Source organism: Hyposmocoma kahamanoa, unplaced genomic scaffold (genome assembly GCF_003589595.1).
Source record: "Hyposmocoma kahamanoa isolate Upper Pololo Valley unplaced genomic scaffold, ASM358959v1 92, whole genome shotgun sequence".
Classification (NCBI taxonomy): domain Eukaryota; kingdom Metazoa; phylum Arthropoda; class Insecta; order Lepidoptera; family Cosmopterigidae; genus Hyposmocoma; species Hyposmocoma kahamanoa.
This window is the reverse complement of record NW_020654748.1, coordinates 7,449,484-7,468,338: the sequence shown is the minus strand read 5'-3', so window position 1 is coordinate 7,468,338 and position 18,855 is coordinate 7,449,484. Positions and strand designations below refer to the sequence as shown.

The following is an 18,855-nucleotide window of genomic DNA, read 5'->3' as shown; positions in this document are numbered from 1 at the left end:
TCATCACTGTGTTTCTAACAATAACGATCAAACTAACGATGCATCGATAGATTAAACAGAATCATAAAATGTTAGAATCCCCAAATTTTCCCCACATAGCGCCAATCCCCAAAAAACCTCAATCTAGTTGAAATTCCCCGCAATTTGGGGAATTCCCCACAAATTGGCAACCCCGGGCAAAGTACAACCATTCTTTTGTGTCGCTACATTTGTATCTTGCTCAGCTTGCGATCCAAATAAGCTAGCACATTTGTTTAATATAGTAATTTCGCTATCAAAATTTTAGAATTAGAAGAATAATAATAAAAAGTACCTTGAATGATGCAGAGGTATAACTTATCTTTTCCTCTAACGCAAATGCGCTTTTACATTGAAATGTAAGCGCAACTTTGACATGTGTCATTTTGCGAAATAAGCAAAATTTAAAAAAATCGAAATACTTCGCGTTGTCCGTCCCTTCGGTCCACGTGTTTTTTAGTGTTTGAAATAAATTAAAATGACCAAATTGAAAGCCAAGAAGTCTAAAACAAATAAAAAACAAACACAAGAAAGTAAGAAGGAAGATGAAAATGTTGTAGTACTTCCGCCAGTACGAATGTCCGATGATCCGACGCCGAAACAGGTAAAAAATGTATCTTTTAGCCATTCAAGAGTGAAAATTGTAATCAATTACGTGATATTTGTTGTATGTGAAGAATTTTAATGAATACTTATACTTTTTACGTCTCTAACATCCGATCATAACCTGGCAAACTGCTGGTGTTTTTAGGTAAAATGGATCAATAGGCAAAGGGTCTTGGTATTTGCAGCTCGTGGTATAAACCATCGACACCGCCATCTAATGGAGGACATCAAGAAATTGATGCCACACCACAAGACTGAGTCGAAAATGGAAAGAAGCAAGAACTTGTACATTGTGAATGAGATCAGTGAAATGAAGAATTGCAACAAATGTATTTTATTTGAAGGACGGAAAATGAGAGATCTTTACATGTGGATGGCAAACATTCCTAATGGGCCCAGTGTCAAGTTTCTAGTGGAAAATAGTAAGTAATATACACACATTACTTTTGTTAGCCAGTGCTCGCTAGGTGTTTACAGACACGATTACTCACTACTGGGTAAAAAATACCATAGAATGTAAGGGCATTATCTAAGATAAGAAAATTGATTTTTCAATCTGTGAAGATGTAGTAGTTTTAATGATGTTATTCTTATTAAATAAAATTACAAAATAGAACTTGTAATGAGTAGTTTTGAAAAATTATAGATTATTGTAGAAAAGTACAAAAAATTTAAAAGAAATATGTTTAACAAAATATTAGTATTTTTATAATACACGAACATTGATAAAATCGACATGGAGCAAAACAGACTTGAGGATGTGCTGCACTTAATGGAATGTGGCCATTATCTGGCTCTAAGAAACCAATTTCGATTGGGGGATCTTTGGCAGGTTGAGGAGTTGAACATTGTGTTGAGTGAACCGTTGACGAAGAGGGCTAAAACTCTGTACTCATATGTGAGGTCTTGTCTCTTACTGTGAGGCGACGCAATATGGTGGAGTGATATAGTCCACAGGGATTGACAAAACAAGGCCGATATTGACACCCAAGTGTCTCTGTTATAATATATTATCATGTCCGGCTTTGCCATCATGGTGCGTTGTTGATGTCAAGAGAACCACTTTATTCTTCTGTAGGACATATGATACCACCATATAGTGTTCTTTAAACCTGAAAAAGTTGCTACAATCTTCTCTTGGCCCTTGGTCATCGTAAAGACTGATGAAAACAATCATAAGTAAACTGAAAAATAATATAACAAGTACTGTTGCTACCGGGTATTTTTTTTCCCATACTCACTTTATTTGTATGGCGTCCCCAAGGGCCGCGTGCAAACTGGTTGTCTCGCACTGTGCATATGCATTAACTATTAGTTAGAAGGTACCTAGAGCCCCGTGTCGCCAGGGCGCTCAGAAAAGTAATATTCATCGTACATAAATACTCTGTGGTATTTTTTACCCAGTAGCGAGTGTTGATGGGTTAAATAAAAAATATCTGACTTATAACCCACTCTGGCCATCATAAAAAGGGCAAATTTAGTTCAAGTTCACAAAATAAACAGTTGTTAATTTATCATTGTCTATACATCAATATATAATTACAGTTTACACAATGGGAGAGTTGAAAATGACTGGAAATTGTCTTCGAGGGTCCAGACCGCTGCTCTCATTTGATCCTCAGTTTACTAAAGATGCCCATTACAACCTACTAAAGGAGCTACTGACGCAAATATTTGGAGTGCCGTACCACCATCCCAAGAGTCAGCCTTTCTTTGACCATGTGTATAGTTTCATGATCCTGGACAATAGAATTTGGTTCAGAAATTACCAGATATTGTCTGAAGATGGTGCACTTGCTGAAATTGGACCTAGATTTGTGTTAAACCCTGTTAGTAGTTTTTATTTTTTTAAGTTTACTTAAAGATTGAGATATTCTAAATCTCAAATTTTTGGCTACTTTTTATACCAATAAAAAGAAATCCTTATTTTATTCTTTAACAAGTTGGGTTAGTGCCACTTAGTTCCTACTTTTATTTTTAGGTAAAAATCTTTTCTGGGTCATTTGGTGGTGGTACTTTATGGGAAAACCCTAAGTATGTAAGTCCAGCAAAGTTAAGACAGGCATTCTCAAAGAAAGCTGCTAACAAATACGAGAAGAGAATTGAGCAGAAAGTTGTATATGAAGCCACTAGACCAGAAACTGCTTATCCTGATATTGAAGGTCCAGAATTTTTCAAAGGAGATCCATTGGAGAAAGCTCAAGAAGTTCTGATGAAAGGTGGGTGGGTACAATTGTCATAGGAAGAGCAGTGACAGTTCATACAGTTATGGTACAAAATAATTTCATGTTTATATTTTAGGCTTAAAATATAAAAAAGGCAAAAAATATTGATCAATTTTCTTAAAAAAGTTTTAAAATGAACTGGTTTTCAAAATTTCAAGTTGCTCGTTTGTTTGAAAATTCTAACGTTATTGTATTGTTATAGAAGTAAAAGAAGAGGATGAATCTATGGCAGACAGTGAGCCTGAACTTCCGAGCAAACCTGTATTCTCTATGAAGAAGGCTAAGAATAGACCAGACAAAGTAATTCGCCGCAAACAACTCAAGGCAAAGAGCAAAGCAATCTCTGATCAAATCAAGAAGAGAAAACATTTGCTGAAAAAGAAAAAACCAACTAAAGGATAAGATTTTTATTCTGCAATAAAACAATTCTTTTTCACACAATATTGGATTTATTGATAAAAATGCAATGTTTACAATTACAAAAATAATAATAGCATTGACAGTACATTGCCATCAAATATATGGGCAGCAATTATTGTGCCACTAAATGTTACATTTAGGTATTTAAGAGCAAAGCTCGAATGGGAAGAACACATGAGGTAGAAAGAATAAAATTCTTTGTCTGAATGTAACAGGTGCTTAGTAAGACATCAAGTGCAAATAAACATTTAAAGAAACTGAAACACTACATTACACAAAGTTACCACACATTGCATGATTAATAGTTGCATGTTAATTAAATTTTGTAAAGTATCACAATATAATAGATCAACCCAAAAAGTGAGCTCTGAATTGTGCATTCAGTGAGATTATGCTTTAAAAATGGACGGTTGAAAGATCATTTAACATAATGTATTCATAAAAAATAATTTGTAAAACTTCTGTGCAAAAAAATTCCACAAGTAAATATCTGTATCTTTCCGTATGTAAAAGCGATCTAAATTATTAAAATCTATTAAATTTGTAAAAAAATATAAATTGTACTTCATCATTCGAAATTGATTTGGGTATGTAAAATATGAAACATAGTTCAAAAGCAAACTTAATGCTAGTCTTAAATAATTTAAATTGTTTTACAAAATGCAAATCTAAAAGTTCAATATCGTCACTTACACCTATGAATACTAAATACGCAATTACGTTTTACTATGCGATTTAAAGAGTATTTATTAATCATGTAATAATAGAAATTACAATTATTTAAAATCAGAACTTTCATCCAAAATATGGCATATCAATAAAATAATTCTCAACATCTTGTAAACATTCATAAATCACATCTATCACTCTAACATGAGTATACAAAATTTTCAAAAAGATTTGTAGCATACAATTGTGTATAAGATAAATCAGTGCTTTGTAGAGCCATATAACCTAAGGATAAAATAAAAGCTCAGTAAAGCGGACAACTTTAAAATTCATTTTTTTCTGATCCAAATTCGTAATCATGTTACCTGCAAAAATAACATTCAGATAATATTTTATTGAGATCTATTATCAAGAGTGTGAGAGATATATGTGCCGAAGCGTTCATTCTAAGAAAGCAATATAAGAGTATAAGAACAATATCTATGAAGATAATGTTGACGGCTATACTTAATTACATTATAATAAGAAACACACACCAATATAAAGCTTGCGTAAGCAACTTACTGTTCAGTACTTGTTCTGCAAGTTCTGTAGTTCTGCACCCTCAATGTTTCTCTTTTGAGAATCACCGCCAAGTTCAGACAGACGCGAGTTTTTCCATCTACCCTCATCACCGTTCATATTGCGGTCCTCGCACACGCACAAGAATAACGAATCAACCACCATCTGAAAGATAAAACTGAATATTAACTTATATGAATATGCGTATAATATATCGTCAACTGCCTACTGAAGCGCAGTTTTTCTATTTGTCTTTTTACACAGTTCCGAATATTTTTATAATCTGAGGTCACAGATCGAAATACAAAATTTGGGTTTTGTACAATTGTATGTTTAATGCTAGTTTTAAATGTCATGCATATTGTTTGAGGAACGACCAAGTAATCCCATCGGTACAATTGGTCTACTTTCCCGATCGGTCCACTTTGACTATTCGTCTACTCTCCCGATCGGTCCACTTGTTTTTCCCGATTCGTCTATTTTCCTGTTTGGTCTACTTTCCTGATAGGTCTACTTTAATGATGCGTCTACTCAGATAATCTCAGTACAGTACAGAGTACTAAAGAAACCGACCTCAAAAGTTTGTGGAATTACATCAATTTGCCAAGTTTTATCGAAATCGGTTACTGGGAAGTGCGCGAAACCGGATTCATTCCCCAGTTTGCCACTCTCAGAGGTGGAATATTTTCTGCAAATTAATAATTTACTGACTCTTTCCAATAAAAAAAAACCATCAAAATCGGTTCACAAATAACCGGAGTTTATCACGTAACATACATACAAAAAATACAGTCGAATTGAGAATTTCCTCCTTTTAGAAGATCGATCTGGAAAGTGGTCGAAATGGGAAATGAACGAATACGGAATAACAAGTGGACCGATCTGGAAAGCAGAAGAATAGTGAAACTCGACCGATCAGGAAAGTAGACGAAATGGGAATTAGACGAATCGGGATGTAGACGAATAGTGAAAGTGGACCGATCGGGAAAGTAGACCGATTGTACCAAAGTGCAAGTAATTCCGTTCGTTTTAAAGTTGCAGTTTTTTACACCACTGAATTTTGTAATGAAAACGTACTGCGTGACTGAGACGTTCCTCGCATGGACAATTATTATATCTACAGACAAACACCAAGTAATAATTAAGCGAATTATGTGTCTAAATGATTCAAATACAAACTAATGGACGCGTTATATAACGTACGTATGTTCGTAGTGGTACCAGAAAATAAATGTGCATGTGGCAATAGACATTGAAAACCTTACTATAGTGCATGTTTGATAGTTTTATATCAGACTTGTGTATCATTCGACATGACACGCTTAGAGATCTATTTTCTATTTCAAATATTACTTATGAAAAGTGTAAACACACCTCATAAAGAGATAAAATGCAGTGTGCGATAAAGAAGGAATATATGCAGATGACGAGAGTGGGAACAGCGAAGAAGTGTAGATCGGAGTTGCGTTTAAGCAGCAGCAGGCCGATGATGCCTGTCACTGCAGTCACTATACACTTGCCCAGGAACAGTATGAAATCGCCAATACTATTGATTGTAGCCACTTGTAATGCGTTGTTCACTAATGTACTGAAAGCCTGGAATACGGAAATATGAATTACTATTTAAGGTCTAACTTTATGGTAGTTCATAAATGTGTAACAAATAGAAATGGTCATAGGATCAAATGGTACAATCTTTTATCTGATATGACTAATCCATTGCAGCTATGAGGGAACAGTAAATAAAATTTACAATAATTAAATAAAATCGGATTGCAATCATGTAACAGTTATTTTGTTAACTTAATTATGAAAATTTAGTTGAATCAATAATAGTTACCTTAGCAGCAGCTTTACAAAAATGCACTCTCTCGATTGTGATGATGGTGTATGCGTTGTGGTTCAAATACCGAATGAATTTTTCGAGACAATAAAAGCAGCATATACCGCATTTGAGACCGCATTTCGCGCATTCGGAGCCCTTTTCAGATCTAGCTGTTAACCTGTAAGTATACCATGTAACTTGAACTATTGGGAATACACCAATGCAATTAAATAACCTTTGTGCTATCTTATAGGTACGTATGAATAATTTTCTAATCACATACAGCATATAGATAAACATATGGTTTAAACATATGTTTAAAAAAATAATATACTAACTTGGCATGTAAATACGTAAGTATAAGACGTGGAATCTTGAATATCGTAATGAGGAACGATCCTTTTGCGACGGAACCCAAATGATACTTTATCAACTTGCCAATGGAATATAGTACAGGAGATTGTGAGTTTTGACCCCTGAAAAAAATACACATTTGGATATAACAAACAATATGTGTTAAAAATAATAGTTTCCACTCTGCGAAGGTTCACAACCCTCGGAAAACGTGTGAAGTCCCGAACACACATTGGTCCAGCGATGCGGACTGTGGCCTAAACCCTCGTCTGAAAGGAGACCTGTGCCCAGCAGTGGGACGTATAAATGGCTTGATAATGATGATGATGAGTGCCTTCTAAAAATGCTCTGACACAAAAACATTGGAAAATCAAAGAAAAATATTTAGATTACTGCTATTTATTTTCCTTTTGTGCATACGTACTTTATATACATTTGTTTATGACCAAATTTTAACAAAAACAAGAAACATGTCTAATTGTGATTGATGTGGCACATATTTGTTTTGCGAAATGTCAGTGGACAGGCGTGGTGCTTACCACCAGGCCCACGATTTGTTCATCTGTGGTATTACAAAAAAAAAGTTGAAAAGATAGTCTCTTGCTGCTGGAATATAAAGAGGCTGCCATAAGGTTGGCGTTTTTGACCAATATTATCTGACCGCTTTCCTCGAAACTGACACTGGCCCAAGCCTAGTGGCCGCCATTAAGGAAATAATAAGAAAATGTAATGTGACTGTTTAATATTGTTGAAAACACAAAAATGCTTTATCTCACAAATATATCAAATAACGTCTGCGTAGCACCGGCGTCAAGGTTATTGAAAAAACTCGTTATTGTAAACCTACTCTGCCATGTATTTTCTAAATGCATTCTAACAGGCTTAGTACCTGAAGTACCAATGCGAAACAGCACCAGCAATGGTCATCTGTTGGCAGCCGAGGATGAACTCGCTGCCCCATACCAGGCTGATGAGGCAAATCCACCACATGCTCTTCACCCACATGGGGTCAAAATCGACGGTTTGGAATGAAAATGCTGCAAATAAAGGAAAATTTACTTAGGAAATGAAACTATTTTTCCGGATTTAAATCGCGTATATTTGTTTTTTCAAACAAAACGACGTTTCGGGCACTTCACTTCGGGTCCCATGGTCACGGTTGACTGAAAATTTACTTGTTTGTTATTAACACAATGGTCATCAAAAATCCATATTGTATTTGTGCGTAGTGCATTTTTATAATAATATTTGCAATAGTACTGTGACGGTGTGACCTCCTTGATTGTCATCCCACCTTTTTATTTAAACTTCTTATTTTATTCTCTCACTCGTATTTACATTACAATTTTGAATTGTTCCATTCTTTTGCCTCGCATTACTCGTATTCTAATTTTGTTTCGTTCCATCGTCACTCCCTGCCCGATCGGGGCAGAGGACACATCTTCTTGTTATTTTTTTTAACCATTTACCATTTTACTAAAAATCTCCTGTACAATATACATTTTTAAGATCATAATTATTACCATTAAAGATTTATTACCATTACCCTTTACCCTTTTGAACCTTGAATGTTAAACTTACTAAGCGAGATCTGCGGTTGACAGAACATCCCAAGCGACTGCACTATAATCAACTGAACTCCACCAACAGCACCAGCACTCCTTACAGTACGTACACTTTGAGTCTGTGTTTACAATAAGGAGGAGTATGTTGTTGAACACGATTTGTTAATTTTATTTCTGCATGTTACTAAAGATACGAAGGCCGTCATATTATTCATTTATTTAAACTTTATTTTTCAATATACTGAAATACAAATGGCAGGCTCAATGTCACAAGGCACCTTCTACCAGTCAACCATTGCGCCAAATAGAAAAAAAATAGGTGGGTGCTACAAACAAAAAGAACAAAATACTATAAGCTAACAGTTAATTTATATGGTATAAAATAAATAATATAACATAATTATACGTACTTAATAAATATGTACATACATGATAAACCTACATACACATTATAATAGTATATAATATGTACCCACAGCAACATTATACTGAGTCTTGATTTTGACAATTTTCAAACAGATGCTTGCGCAACATGCGTTTGAAAGAAAATTTGACGTGATTATTTTGACGTGATTTGGTATTATCGGATTTGAAGAGGTACGGACAATGGCACATCAGACTACACATTCTTGTTCGAAAATCGCCTCCAGTTTAACGGAACAAGGTACGTCAATGTGTAGCTTGATGAGCTGGCGTGTGTGCATTGCTGGGCTATAGCGATTAAAAGTTTTGAGATTATATCATAAGTCAATGTCGGTCCGTCCAGTGCCAAATATTCGACGTCTCCACATTTGCACGTCTTTGAGCCCGCGCATAAGTTTGCCCAGACTCTTGCTCTAGAACTCGTCTACAAGACATACATATAGTCAGACGTTGTTTACAAGATGTAATTCTAAGTAGACAATTTACAATAAACTGCCACGCAGAGGTCCCGGGCCGGGAGAAATATTTGTATGGCCTACATTTATTTCTCTCTTGAGTTTGGGTGTACCTACCTAAGTGTCTGTGCATGGCACACGCGATACAGCGTTTCCCCAGTGCGGGGCTATGAGTGTGCAAAAAAAAAGAAATACCCATTAAAACTTTTTTTTTAAATACCAACTGTCTAATTATTGCATCAACGAGAAATCGTATAACCGCTGTTTTAGACACAAAATCCTTGATCGTAATAATATTTTATTCTGAATGCTAACACAGAAAAGAACAATACGAGTTTCGTCATTGAGTATAATTTCTAAATAGTTACTACCAAAATTAAAATTATGAATCTTATATTGCTGATCAATGATTATCCGGCTGAGACTGGGTCACGATTGCTCCCCGGTTTTCCTAGCCAAAATTAAAGTACGTGATCACTCCCTCTGTGAATGTGGACTAGAGGAAGGCACTCTAGAGCACTTATTTTTTAACTGCCCCCTAATAAGCTTCCCACTTTACGATTTGCTTCCCGAAAATATTCCTCGCCCAATAAATATCAACTATTTCCTAGCCAATGCACACTGTTTTTTTTTTTTTTTTTTTTTATTGTGACTCGGCAAAATGACTGCACCGCGCCTGATGGAAAGTGCGAATACAGTCCAGAGATGAGAGTAACGGATGGAAAACACAAATATCTTCACTCCGTCACTATCATTTTGCCGGTCTGGCCAAATGCTTCTTCACACTACGTTTGAAGGACCCGATGTTATAGAGGGGAGGGAATACATGCGCCGGGAGTTGGTTCCACAATTTGATGGTTCGGCATAAAAACGAATTGCCAAACTTTTTAGTGCGGGACGGTATTGAACTGACCGTCCAACTGTGGCAACGCAGTCCGGCACGGGTGGTCCGCTGATGGAAAGGAGAGGAAGGGACAAGGTTGAATAACTCTTCAGAGCACTCACCGTGGTACAGACGATAGAATACGCTAAGAGACGCTATATCTCTGCGAAGCTGTAACGACTCCGCATGCTCAGTTACATGAGGATCGTTGACAACACGGAAGGCGTAGCGCTGCAGTCCATCTAGGGCATCGAGCAAGTACTTGGCAGAGCCGTCCCAAAGGTGCGAACAGTACTCCATGCTGCTTCGGACCTGAGCTTTATACAACAGGTATCGCAGCTCTGGAGTAAAAAATCGGTGCACCTTGTTCAGGATGCCAAGCTTGCGCGACGCGGTACAGATGACGCTCTCGATGTAATCTTTGTTGCTCATGTCCTTCCGGATGCTCATCCCCAGTAGACTGAGCCTGTCCTGCAGCGTCAGCGTTGTACCCTGAAGATGGGGAAGTGGAAGGAATGGGGATTTTTTGGAGCTGAACGCGCATACCTGGGTTTTCTTGGCATTGAACTCAACCAAGTTTCGGGAGCCCCACGACGATATATGCTCCAAAACATGGTTGAGCTCAGCGACAAGTTTTTCCCGGTTTCTCTCAGGGTCCTCCCGGGTGCTTGACGATTGCTTATAATAGCAACCGTGCACTGTGCTATCATCTGCATAGCAATGAATGTTGCCAAAAGGCAACAAGTCATTGATATGCAGAAGGAACAGCGTGGGCGACAGCACTGAGCCCTGTGGCACCCCAGCATTAACTGTCACGAGCCGCGAAGTGCCTCCGTCAACAAGGACACGCAATCTTCGCTCGCGCAGAAAGCCGGAGATCCACTCACAAAGGCGGCCGGGAAGACCATATGCCGGAAGCTTGGAGAGGAGACCACGGTGCCAGACCCGATCAAACGCCTTAGCAATATCCAGACTTATCGCTAAGGTTTCGCCCTGTTTGTCGATAGCTTCACCCCAGAGATGCATTAGATACGCTAGAACGTCACCCGTTGATCGGTTCGGCCGAAACCCATACTGCCGATCATTAAGAATGGAGTGACGTTCCAGGTGCCGGATTATCTGGATATTTAGAATCCGCTCCATCACTTTGCAGAGCACTGAAGTGACAGCTATTGGGCGATAGTTTGTCGGATCAGACCGATCTCCTTTCTTGGGGATAGGTTGCACGTTGGCCTCCCTCCAAGCTAGGGGCACGTTACCAGATTGGTATGAGAGGCGGTATAAGCGCGTCAGTACGGGAGACAACTCCGCCGCACACCTTTTAAGGACGATAGGAGGTATCCCATCCGGACCATAGGCTTTCCGCACGTCAAGAGTCTGCAATTCCTTGCGGACATCACATTGTCTGATAACTATATCAGGCATTGTGACTCCGCAGTGGGGAATTGACGGCGGTTGCGCATCTTGGTCGTGAATGCGCGAGTTAGCCCCAAAAAGGTCGGCCAATAAATTGGCTTTCTCTTCGGGGCCATAGGCCAAAAATCCATCGGGATACCTCAAAGGCGGCAGCGACGAACGACAAAAATTGGACTGCACGGCTTTGGCCAGGCTCCAGTAGGCACGGCTACCGGTGGGATGGGCTACCAGCTTCTGGCCAATCCGTGAAACGCGCTGGGCATCCGCTCTTATGTAAGCCCTCCTGCAAGACTTGGTTGCTTTGTTATAGGCTGCTTTAAGGGACGCAAGGTTGGGATCCTTTGTTACACGACCCCTGATCCAACCACGATATGCAGCCTGTTTCTCATTAACAGCGTCCATGCATTCGCGATTGAACCAAGGGCGTCCTCTGCGATTGGCGATGACACTGGAAGACGGTATGTAGTAATCCATAGCCGTTCCAATCTCATCGACAACAGCATCGGCAGCTGCTGAGGCATCCTTTCCCGCAAAGCAGTGCTGCAACCAAGGGATGGACGCAAAGTAGTCGCGCATACCATCCCAATCCGCCGACGAGTAGTGCCAAATGCGACGAGTGACCTCCTTCAGCTTAGTTGGAGGCATTTGGGAAACCTTACACCCAACCAAACAGTGATCAGAACTTCCCAGGGGGGCGCTGACTGATACTGTATAGTAGGTAGGGTGACTCGCGAGCAGAAGGTCAAGCAAAGAGGGTGCATGATCCGATATGTCTGGAACCCGGGTGGGCTGGGTTACCAGTTGGGTCAAGTCATGCGTGAGAGCGAAAGCGTGGGCAGTTCTTCCTGCATGGTCAGTCTTGAGGGAACTTAACCATGATTCATGGTGAGCATTAAAGTCCCCCAACACGACCATCTCCGCAGATGGGAACTGCGCCTGCGCGTCAAGAGTCGCCTGGCTCAGTTGGTCAAAGAGCCTAGTTGTCTCCGCATCCCCACTGTGGGATCTATATAAGCACGCGAAGACTCTAGCTGAACAACTAGATTCTACGAGCACCCACATAGTGGAAAAGGAGGGGTCCTCCAGGCAGCGCAGACGGCGACAGCACACATCCGAACGAATATATACACATACCCCGGCTTTGGCCTGAAAGTTTTCCTCAAGCGAGTAGCCGGGGTAGTTCAAGTAACTCATATCATTCGGACGGCGGATCTGCGTCTCCGTCAGGAAAAGCAGGGCAGGCCGGGCTGTCTCGAGGTGATGGTGGACAGCTTTGAGGTTGGAGTGGAGTCCGCGGATGTTAGCGAACTCAATAATAAACGCGGTGGGGGGATTAGGCACCGCTGAACGATCTGCATTCTTATGTTGCGCTGTCATGGTGGGTAAGAAGGACGGTAGTGTGAAGAGGTGAAGCCTTCGGCACCGCACCGAAGAAGAAAAACGAGGGGAACTGCTAAAGTCCACTAGTTTTCACTTTATACAAATTTCTAAAACTTAATAACATAAATCTGTAACCAGCTCCGAATAGCCTCCGCTCGACCACATTCATTTCATAATTTTCTGTCCCAACTAATGATGTCGGAGAATAATTCCCATTTCTGAAGTCTTAATTTTTTTTAAAAATTAATATTCTTCATTCTTCCCGTATTCTCCCATTATCTTTCGTATAATTTTATTTCTTTTTCCATCCTCCATGATAATTTTCCACGTTGACCCAGGTCAAAAGTTTGTTACTGAACGAAAATGATGCCTAACTCTCTTTTACTAAACGATTTTAATTTTTATGTTCCGCTAAATAAAACTTCCAAAAATGTTTGCAAAAGTAAGAAAATAACATGAGCCCTCAAATTATATTTTTGTAATGTCATTAAAAATATGTATATATATATAACCGTCAATGTGTATAATAATCGCCGAAGTATTTTAATAACCGGCAATCTATCTCGCCACCGCTCTACATGTCTTTCAACCCTGACGTTGGCGAAATCGTCGCGCAAAACGACGGAGCCATAGATACAAAAGTTGAAGTTGAAGTTGCTTATATTGCTGAGGAGTTCTTTGAAGTAAATCCCACTTTGTGTAACATTTAACAAGGTGCAAGAATCAGTTGTGTTTGTCTACAAACTCAGTAAACTGATTTCAATATAGTAGGCACAACGCCCTATTTTCGTGACTTTGGTTCTCCGTAAAATACCCTCGCTCTGGATTAAGAGAAACCCCAAATAAAAAATAATAAATCTTACTTTTGTTGATGGAATCTGGGTTCCCATTAATTTGTACTGCAGAATTATCAACTTTGGCGGGCGTCGCGCTGCCGTTGATTAGGAAATTCGTCTTGTAGGGTATGCCTGGATACTCCGCTGTTGCTAAACACACCTGCAACAATTATATGGTAATCAATTGCTCTGAGGAATCTTTGGAAAGTAGGTAAGTGATTGCACACACGATAATGAGAAATTGTTATTGTCATGTAACTTTAGGGTGAAGGGACAAAAAATTTGAGACACGGCGATTTTTAGCAGCGATGTAAACGCGCGATTGCATCGGTACACTTGCGACTTATAGGCGATTGCTTCGATGCAAACGCCCAAGTGCATTGATACAAATGTGCAATTGCTTCGATATAAAAGCGCGAACGCATCGATGCAGACGCGCGTGTGTGTAAAGTAGACGATTAGCGACTCCATCGCGTTTGCATCAAAGTCGTCGTGAGTAAACGCTCTTAGTGTACCTACTAGGAATATAGAAAAATAATTTGGTAACTCCTCTAACACGGTAAAGAATAAGCAAGTCTCGAAACTATAGTCTCTGTAGCAGGAAAGCTATTGGGCGTGATCCAGAAATATCTATTTGTGCGGCTGTAGCCCAAATGCTTATACTAAGAGTGGAAAAGTGTAGATACTAACCACAACTGCAGACCAAAACATAAGAAACAGTACAAGGAAGAAAAACGTTATTATAGGCTGTAAAAACAATGCTGGTATCGAGCCTAGACAATGCGCAGTTTCCTTGAATAGAGCCGCCAGAAACGAGACCCGCGATCGCATAACAAATACCAGCAGCAGGAGTATTAACTGAAAGTGGAAAAATTATATTAAAACAAATGACAAAAATATTATTTGACACTGGTTACATTTCAACAGAGTTATCCACTCCTTATCATACTTACAGTTATTATTGTGGCTATAATAGAATACCACAGAAATGCCTCTTTGTTCTTAAGAGATTCCTGAAAACAACACAAAGAAAAAGATTTATTACTTCGCTTTAATAGTGACCTATGTACGTGAAAACAATCATTCTAAACATGGAACAAAATTAAATAGGTTTTGTCACACATTTTACTTACAGTTAAAAAAGGAGTATCAGCAAAGTCTTTTTGGCCAGTCCTCAGTTCGTGGTATGTGTACCAAAGCAAGGCAGTGCCAGCTACACTCACAATAGATACCAGGATCATGAATATAAAAGAAACAAAGGTTGCCAAGAGATGGAGGATTGAGACCATTACTAGCGAACATACTGTAAATAAGATAATCATTAAGTTTATTTAATATTATTAAATTTATTTGCCATAGTAATAGTAGTATTATGTTAAATTATTTGTGGTACACTTGAGGAGTTTTTAGATTTTGGTGGATTGAAGGGAACTGATTAGTTTTTACTAGTGAAATGGATACTGGTTACTCATTGAAATTGAACAAAAAAATAAGATTATTTATAACTAGCAACTTGGCATTCATTAAAATAAAAAACTATATACTTAAGATACATTTTCATAATGATACTCGAAACAAAACATTGTTTTTAAATAGTTCTTCCTGTTACAATTATTTGACCTTTGTGTGGAGGAAATAATTATAATATAGGTACGTATTTATTAAGCAGAACAATAACATAGTTAAGTAGAACTTGACAGCAGTGTAAAATTATTGAAGTCTGATAAAATCATTAAAAAAATATGGCAATTTTTTTAGCATGTAATCATTAATTTTTGGAAGTATATCTCAATTGAATTTCACACTATTGTAGAACTGGACAATGTGGAAACATGACATCATAGAGTTAACTGTAGTGAGTCAGTGTTTCTGAGCGCTCAATGTCAGCCCACACATTAATTACCCTGTGATACAGTCTGCCATGTTAACTAGCTATTGGATGTTTATGTATGAATGTATAGGTAATTAGGTCACTTATTGAATAGTTTCACTAGGCATGTGCTACTGTAAATTATGCTATAATACACAAAAATACATTCATAAAATTTAAAGCATTTGTTTGGTTCTAGCATATGAAAATAAGAATATAAGGAAATTAAAAGATACTTACTAAATGCTATAATAATACATATTATCATTTCCTTCCAAGATGAATAAAGATCAGACAGCATCTGCTCAATAGTATCCCAACTGTTAAGCAACTCATAGAAGTCACTCACAACTTTTTCTGCCAAATCCTTTGCCTTTTTTGGTACACATCGGTTTAATAATGGAAAAGAATCATACACAGGCAAAATCGGACAAGGACCAATGGTGCCATGTAGATCTTTGGGAATGGTTGATACATTATTCAAATTTATGTCATATCTACATAAGTTTGAACCAGTTTCCCTGTAAAAGTTTTGTATGTCGTTGAAAGTATCCAGCTGCTTGTCGGGGCATTTTTTCACACAGATTTTGATCGATCGTCGCAGGTGTTTGACGTCCATAAAAAAGAGGTAGCTCTTATCCTCGGTGCCAATACCGGCGATTGGTAAGTTAAGGAGTTTTTTATTGGTCTTCACTCCGCAAGTATTTCCAAACGAATCGTATCCATTGATGAGTCTCTGAGGATTGCCGTAAACGAACGAAATGGCCGCAACAATAATCTGAATAATAAGTATACAAATAATAAGTAAGTACTACGGCACGTAAGCTAACAATAGTAGTTAAGATCGATAAAAATTAAGGTCACATTTCTTTATTTGGTTATCGAGAAAAATAATAACAGTAAAAAGGTATAACAGGTATGTATATATTACATTATTACTTTTTCAATACCGTAGTTGTAGAGATAGTTATTTACGTTGAATAAAAACAAATGTTTACCATTAAAATCCAAAACAGAATGTAAATAATCAGCCAGAGTACATCTGTGCAGCCTTTTTTTGGAGCTTCATTTTGAGGGGCTATTTCACTTTGAGCACACCCCATTGTCACACAACACTATGCTTCAGGAATGATACAAATATAACATTACATTCCAATTTAATTGAAACAAAAGAATAACAATGAAAATAACCAATATTAACCGATAATTTCGCCTCTAAGAAACAGCGCAGGCAAACGCCGACGTAACGACGCTACCAACAAACGGACGCCGTTCTTCCGAAAAACCGCGCGCAACGCGGACTCATACATACAACAACGTCAACAACAACAACAAAAAAAGTCTAGCCAATAAAAGCCCTTACGCGCCGCCGCCGCGCGCAAGACCGCGGCTCGCTGCTGCCTTTGCTTTGCCCTTACCTCACCTCCTTCACCCCCTTAACAGCTTCGCTGTTTTTTTTTTTATTTCTCTAGGCTCTTCACAGTAAGAGTTTTAGTCACATTCAAAGTGTTTTGATTAACTTGTTTTTAAAAAGGGTGAAACTTTTATAATATCATGGAATGTAATTTGGAAACGGGATTCGAAAGTTGGAGAAAAAGTGAAAAAGGAATCAGGCGAGGTATCATGAGATGTAAATAAACATGGTATAAATAAAGAATGAATATTATATTATTATTACAGCACTTACATTTTTATGTTATTTTCTAAAATAAATTTAGATAAATAAGTATACATAAAAACAAAAGGACAACAACAAAAGGTGGATGGAAGTCGGCCTTAGGCCATACTGTATTTCGAAAGAAACCCATACAAATAGGAATCTCAATGGTAATTCCCATCACCATCCTAGCCAGTTAGCTACCGTGGGCAAATCTTTGTTTCAGAGAGCACATGGTGTCTGCGACAGTAATCATCTGGCAGGGGAACTTCAGCATATAAAGCAAGTCCTACATGCGAATAAGTTGAAGATTCTACGCCAATGCCGCAGGCCCCGTGTGACACCACCAACAGTCGAGAGAAGACCTGCCATCTTACCTTACGTGAGAGGTGTTACAGACAAGATCGGAAGAGTCCTCAAGCGTGTATCTATCAAGACCTATTTCAAGCCCCTGAGGAAGATTTCTCAGTTCCTGAGACCCGTGAAATGTAACATCCTCTTACAGGATGCAGGAGTTTACAAGCTTGACTGTGAGTGCGGTCTCTCTTATATTGGACAAACAAAGCGAAGTATTTGTACCCGCGTCAAAGAACATATAGCTGATGTCAAACACCGTCGCGTAAACAAGTCTGCAGTCTGCGAGCATGTCATGGATAAACCTACACATTCAATGAAGTTTGACAAACCCCAGGTCCTTGCAAAAGAGACTTCTTTTTATCTTATTTTTATCTACCCAGGATGCTGCGAGAGGCCATTGAAATTAAAAAACATCCTAATTTCAACAGCGAAGATGGTTTTTTCCTTATCACCAGTTTGGGAACCAGTATTTCCTCTAATGAAAAATCCCAAACAGACATAAGACTGCAGTACTAATTAATATGTTTTAGTTTATTCTAATACTAACTGAACTTAATAAAAATTCATTCAATAAAATAGTATATAAAACTGAATGTAGCGTAAATAAGCGTAGAAGCCGACTCGATACTCATAAAGAATATTACAAGAGCCTAAAAAGACAAATGAATATTGCCATGCTTTCTGAAAAGCGCGCATATTTTAATCAACGCATAAACAGCTGCTGTGATGATTCTAAGAGGCTCTGGAAAAATTTAAAGAATGATGTTCTCCCTTACAATAAACGATCAGATACCCTACCGCTTCACATCTCTAACCCTGAAGAGATAAACAAACATTTTCTAACCCTTCCATGCGCAGACACAGTTCCACTTTCTGAATTGGCATTTTTTAATCAAAATAAATATAGTACTAATATTTTTACTTTGCGAACAGTCAGAGAGATGGAGGTGGGTAGAGCCATCCTTTCTATAAAATCGGGAGCGTCAGGGGAAGATAATATAAATTCAGATATTATATTATTAACACTGCCTCAAACTCTACCACTCATAACGAATATTATTAATAAGTCTTTTTCTTCCTCGACATTTCCGCTTTGCTGGAAGACTGCTTTGGTTTCACCAATTCCCAAAGTTTCAAATCCTACCAACTATAAAGACCTTAGACCAATCAGTTTGCTGCCGTATCTGTCGAAGGTGCTGGAAAGGATAGTATTTTGGCAATTAACGAAGTTTCTGGAAATAAATAAGATTCTTCCTGAAGTACAGTCCGGCTTCAGAAAGGGTCTCAGTACTTCGACAGCGCTCTCAGAAGTGGTGGACAATATACTTGATGCTC

At 38.3% G+C, this 18,855-nt stretch overlaps 2 protein-coding genes across 4 annotated transcripts; one reads left to right on the top strand and one right to left on the bottom strand.

The window, feature by feature from the left end:
* The first annotated feature begins 455 nt into the window (after positions 1-455).
* LOC113236592 (ribosome biogenesis protein BRX1 homolog) lies at positions 456-3,298 on the top strand. Of its 2 annotated transcripts, none has more exons than XM_026472734.1 (5): positions 456-622; positions 770-1,046; positions 2,170-2,453; positions 2,606-2,843; positions 3,052-3,298. In XM_026472734.1, exons 1-5 carry the CDS (start codon positions 497-499, stop codon positions 3,249-3,251), a joined length of 1,125 nt encoding a protein of 374 aa, XP_026328519.1. In that variant the 5' UTR covers positions 456-496; the 3' UTR covers positions 3,252-3,298. The 2 variants fall into 2 exon arrangements, with proteins under 2 accessions (XP_026328519.1, XP_026328517.1); XM_026472732.1 differs by having other exon boundaries at positions 3,049-3,298.
* A 520-nt stretch (positions 3,299-3,818) lies between these two features.
* LOC113236591 (CTL-like protein 1) lies at positions 3,819-16,898 on the bottom strand. 2 transcript variants are annotated; one of them, XM_026472730.1, is made up of 12 exons: positions 16,505-16,898; positions 15,747-16,284; positions 14,770-14,939; positions 14,590-14,649; positions 14,327-14,494; positions 13,664-13,796; positions 7,568-7,715; positions 6,663-6,800; positions 6,340-6,502; positions 5,874-6,095; positions 4,503-4,664; positions 3,819-4,303 (listed from the first exon to the last, which is right to left on the bottom strand). In XM_026472730.1, the coding sequence occupies exons 1-11, from the start codon at positions 16,607-16,609 to the stop codon at positions 4,506-4,508; spliced, it is 2,004 nt and encodes a 667-aa protein (XP_026328515.1). In that variant the 5' UTR covers positions 16,610-16,898; the 3' UTR covers positions 3,819-4,303; positions 4,503-4,505. The 2 variants fall into 2 exon arrangements, with proteins under 2 accessions (XP_026328515.1, XP_026328516.1); XM_026472731.1 differs by having other exon boundaries at positions 4,513-4,664.
* Between the last annotated feature and the right edge of the window lie 1,957 nt (positions 16,899-18,855).

Bases quoted from the DNA above. Each gene is read 5' to 3' on its own strand.
- LOC113236592 (XM_026472732.1), top strand. From the start codon at position 497: ATGACCAAATTGAAAGCCAAGAAGTCTAAAACAAATAAAAAACAAACA. The intron at 623-769 runs GTAAAAAATGTA...TGGTGTTTTTAG, and splicing joins ATGATCCGACGCCGAAACAG to GTAAAATGGATCAATAGGCA. The intron at 2,844-3,048 runs GTGGGTGGGTAC...ATTGTATTGTTA, and splicing joins TCAAGAAGTTCTGATGAAAG to TAGAAGTAAAAGAAGAGGAT.
- LOC113236591 (XM_026472730.1), bottom strand. From the start codon at position 16,609: ATGGGGTGTGCTCAAAGTGAAATAGCCCCTCAAAATGAAGCTCCAAAA. The intron at 6,503-6,662 runs GTTAGTATATTA...GTATACTTACAG, and splicing joins CTTACGTATTTACATGCCAA to GTTAACAGCTAGATCTGAAA. The intron at 6,096-6,339 runs GTAACTATTATT...TCCGTATTCCAG, and splicing joins TTTGTAAAGCTGCTGCTAAG to GCTTTCAGTACATTAGTGAA.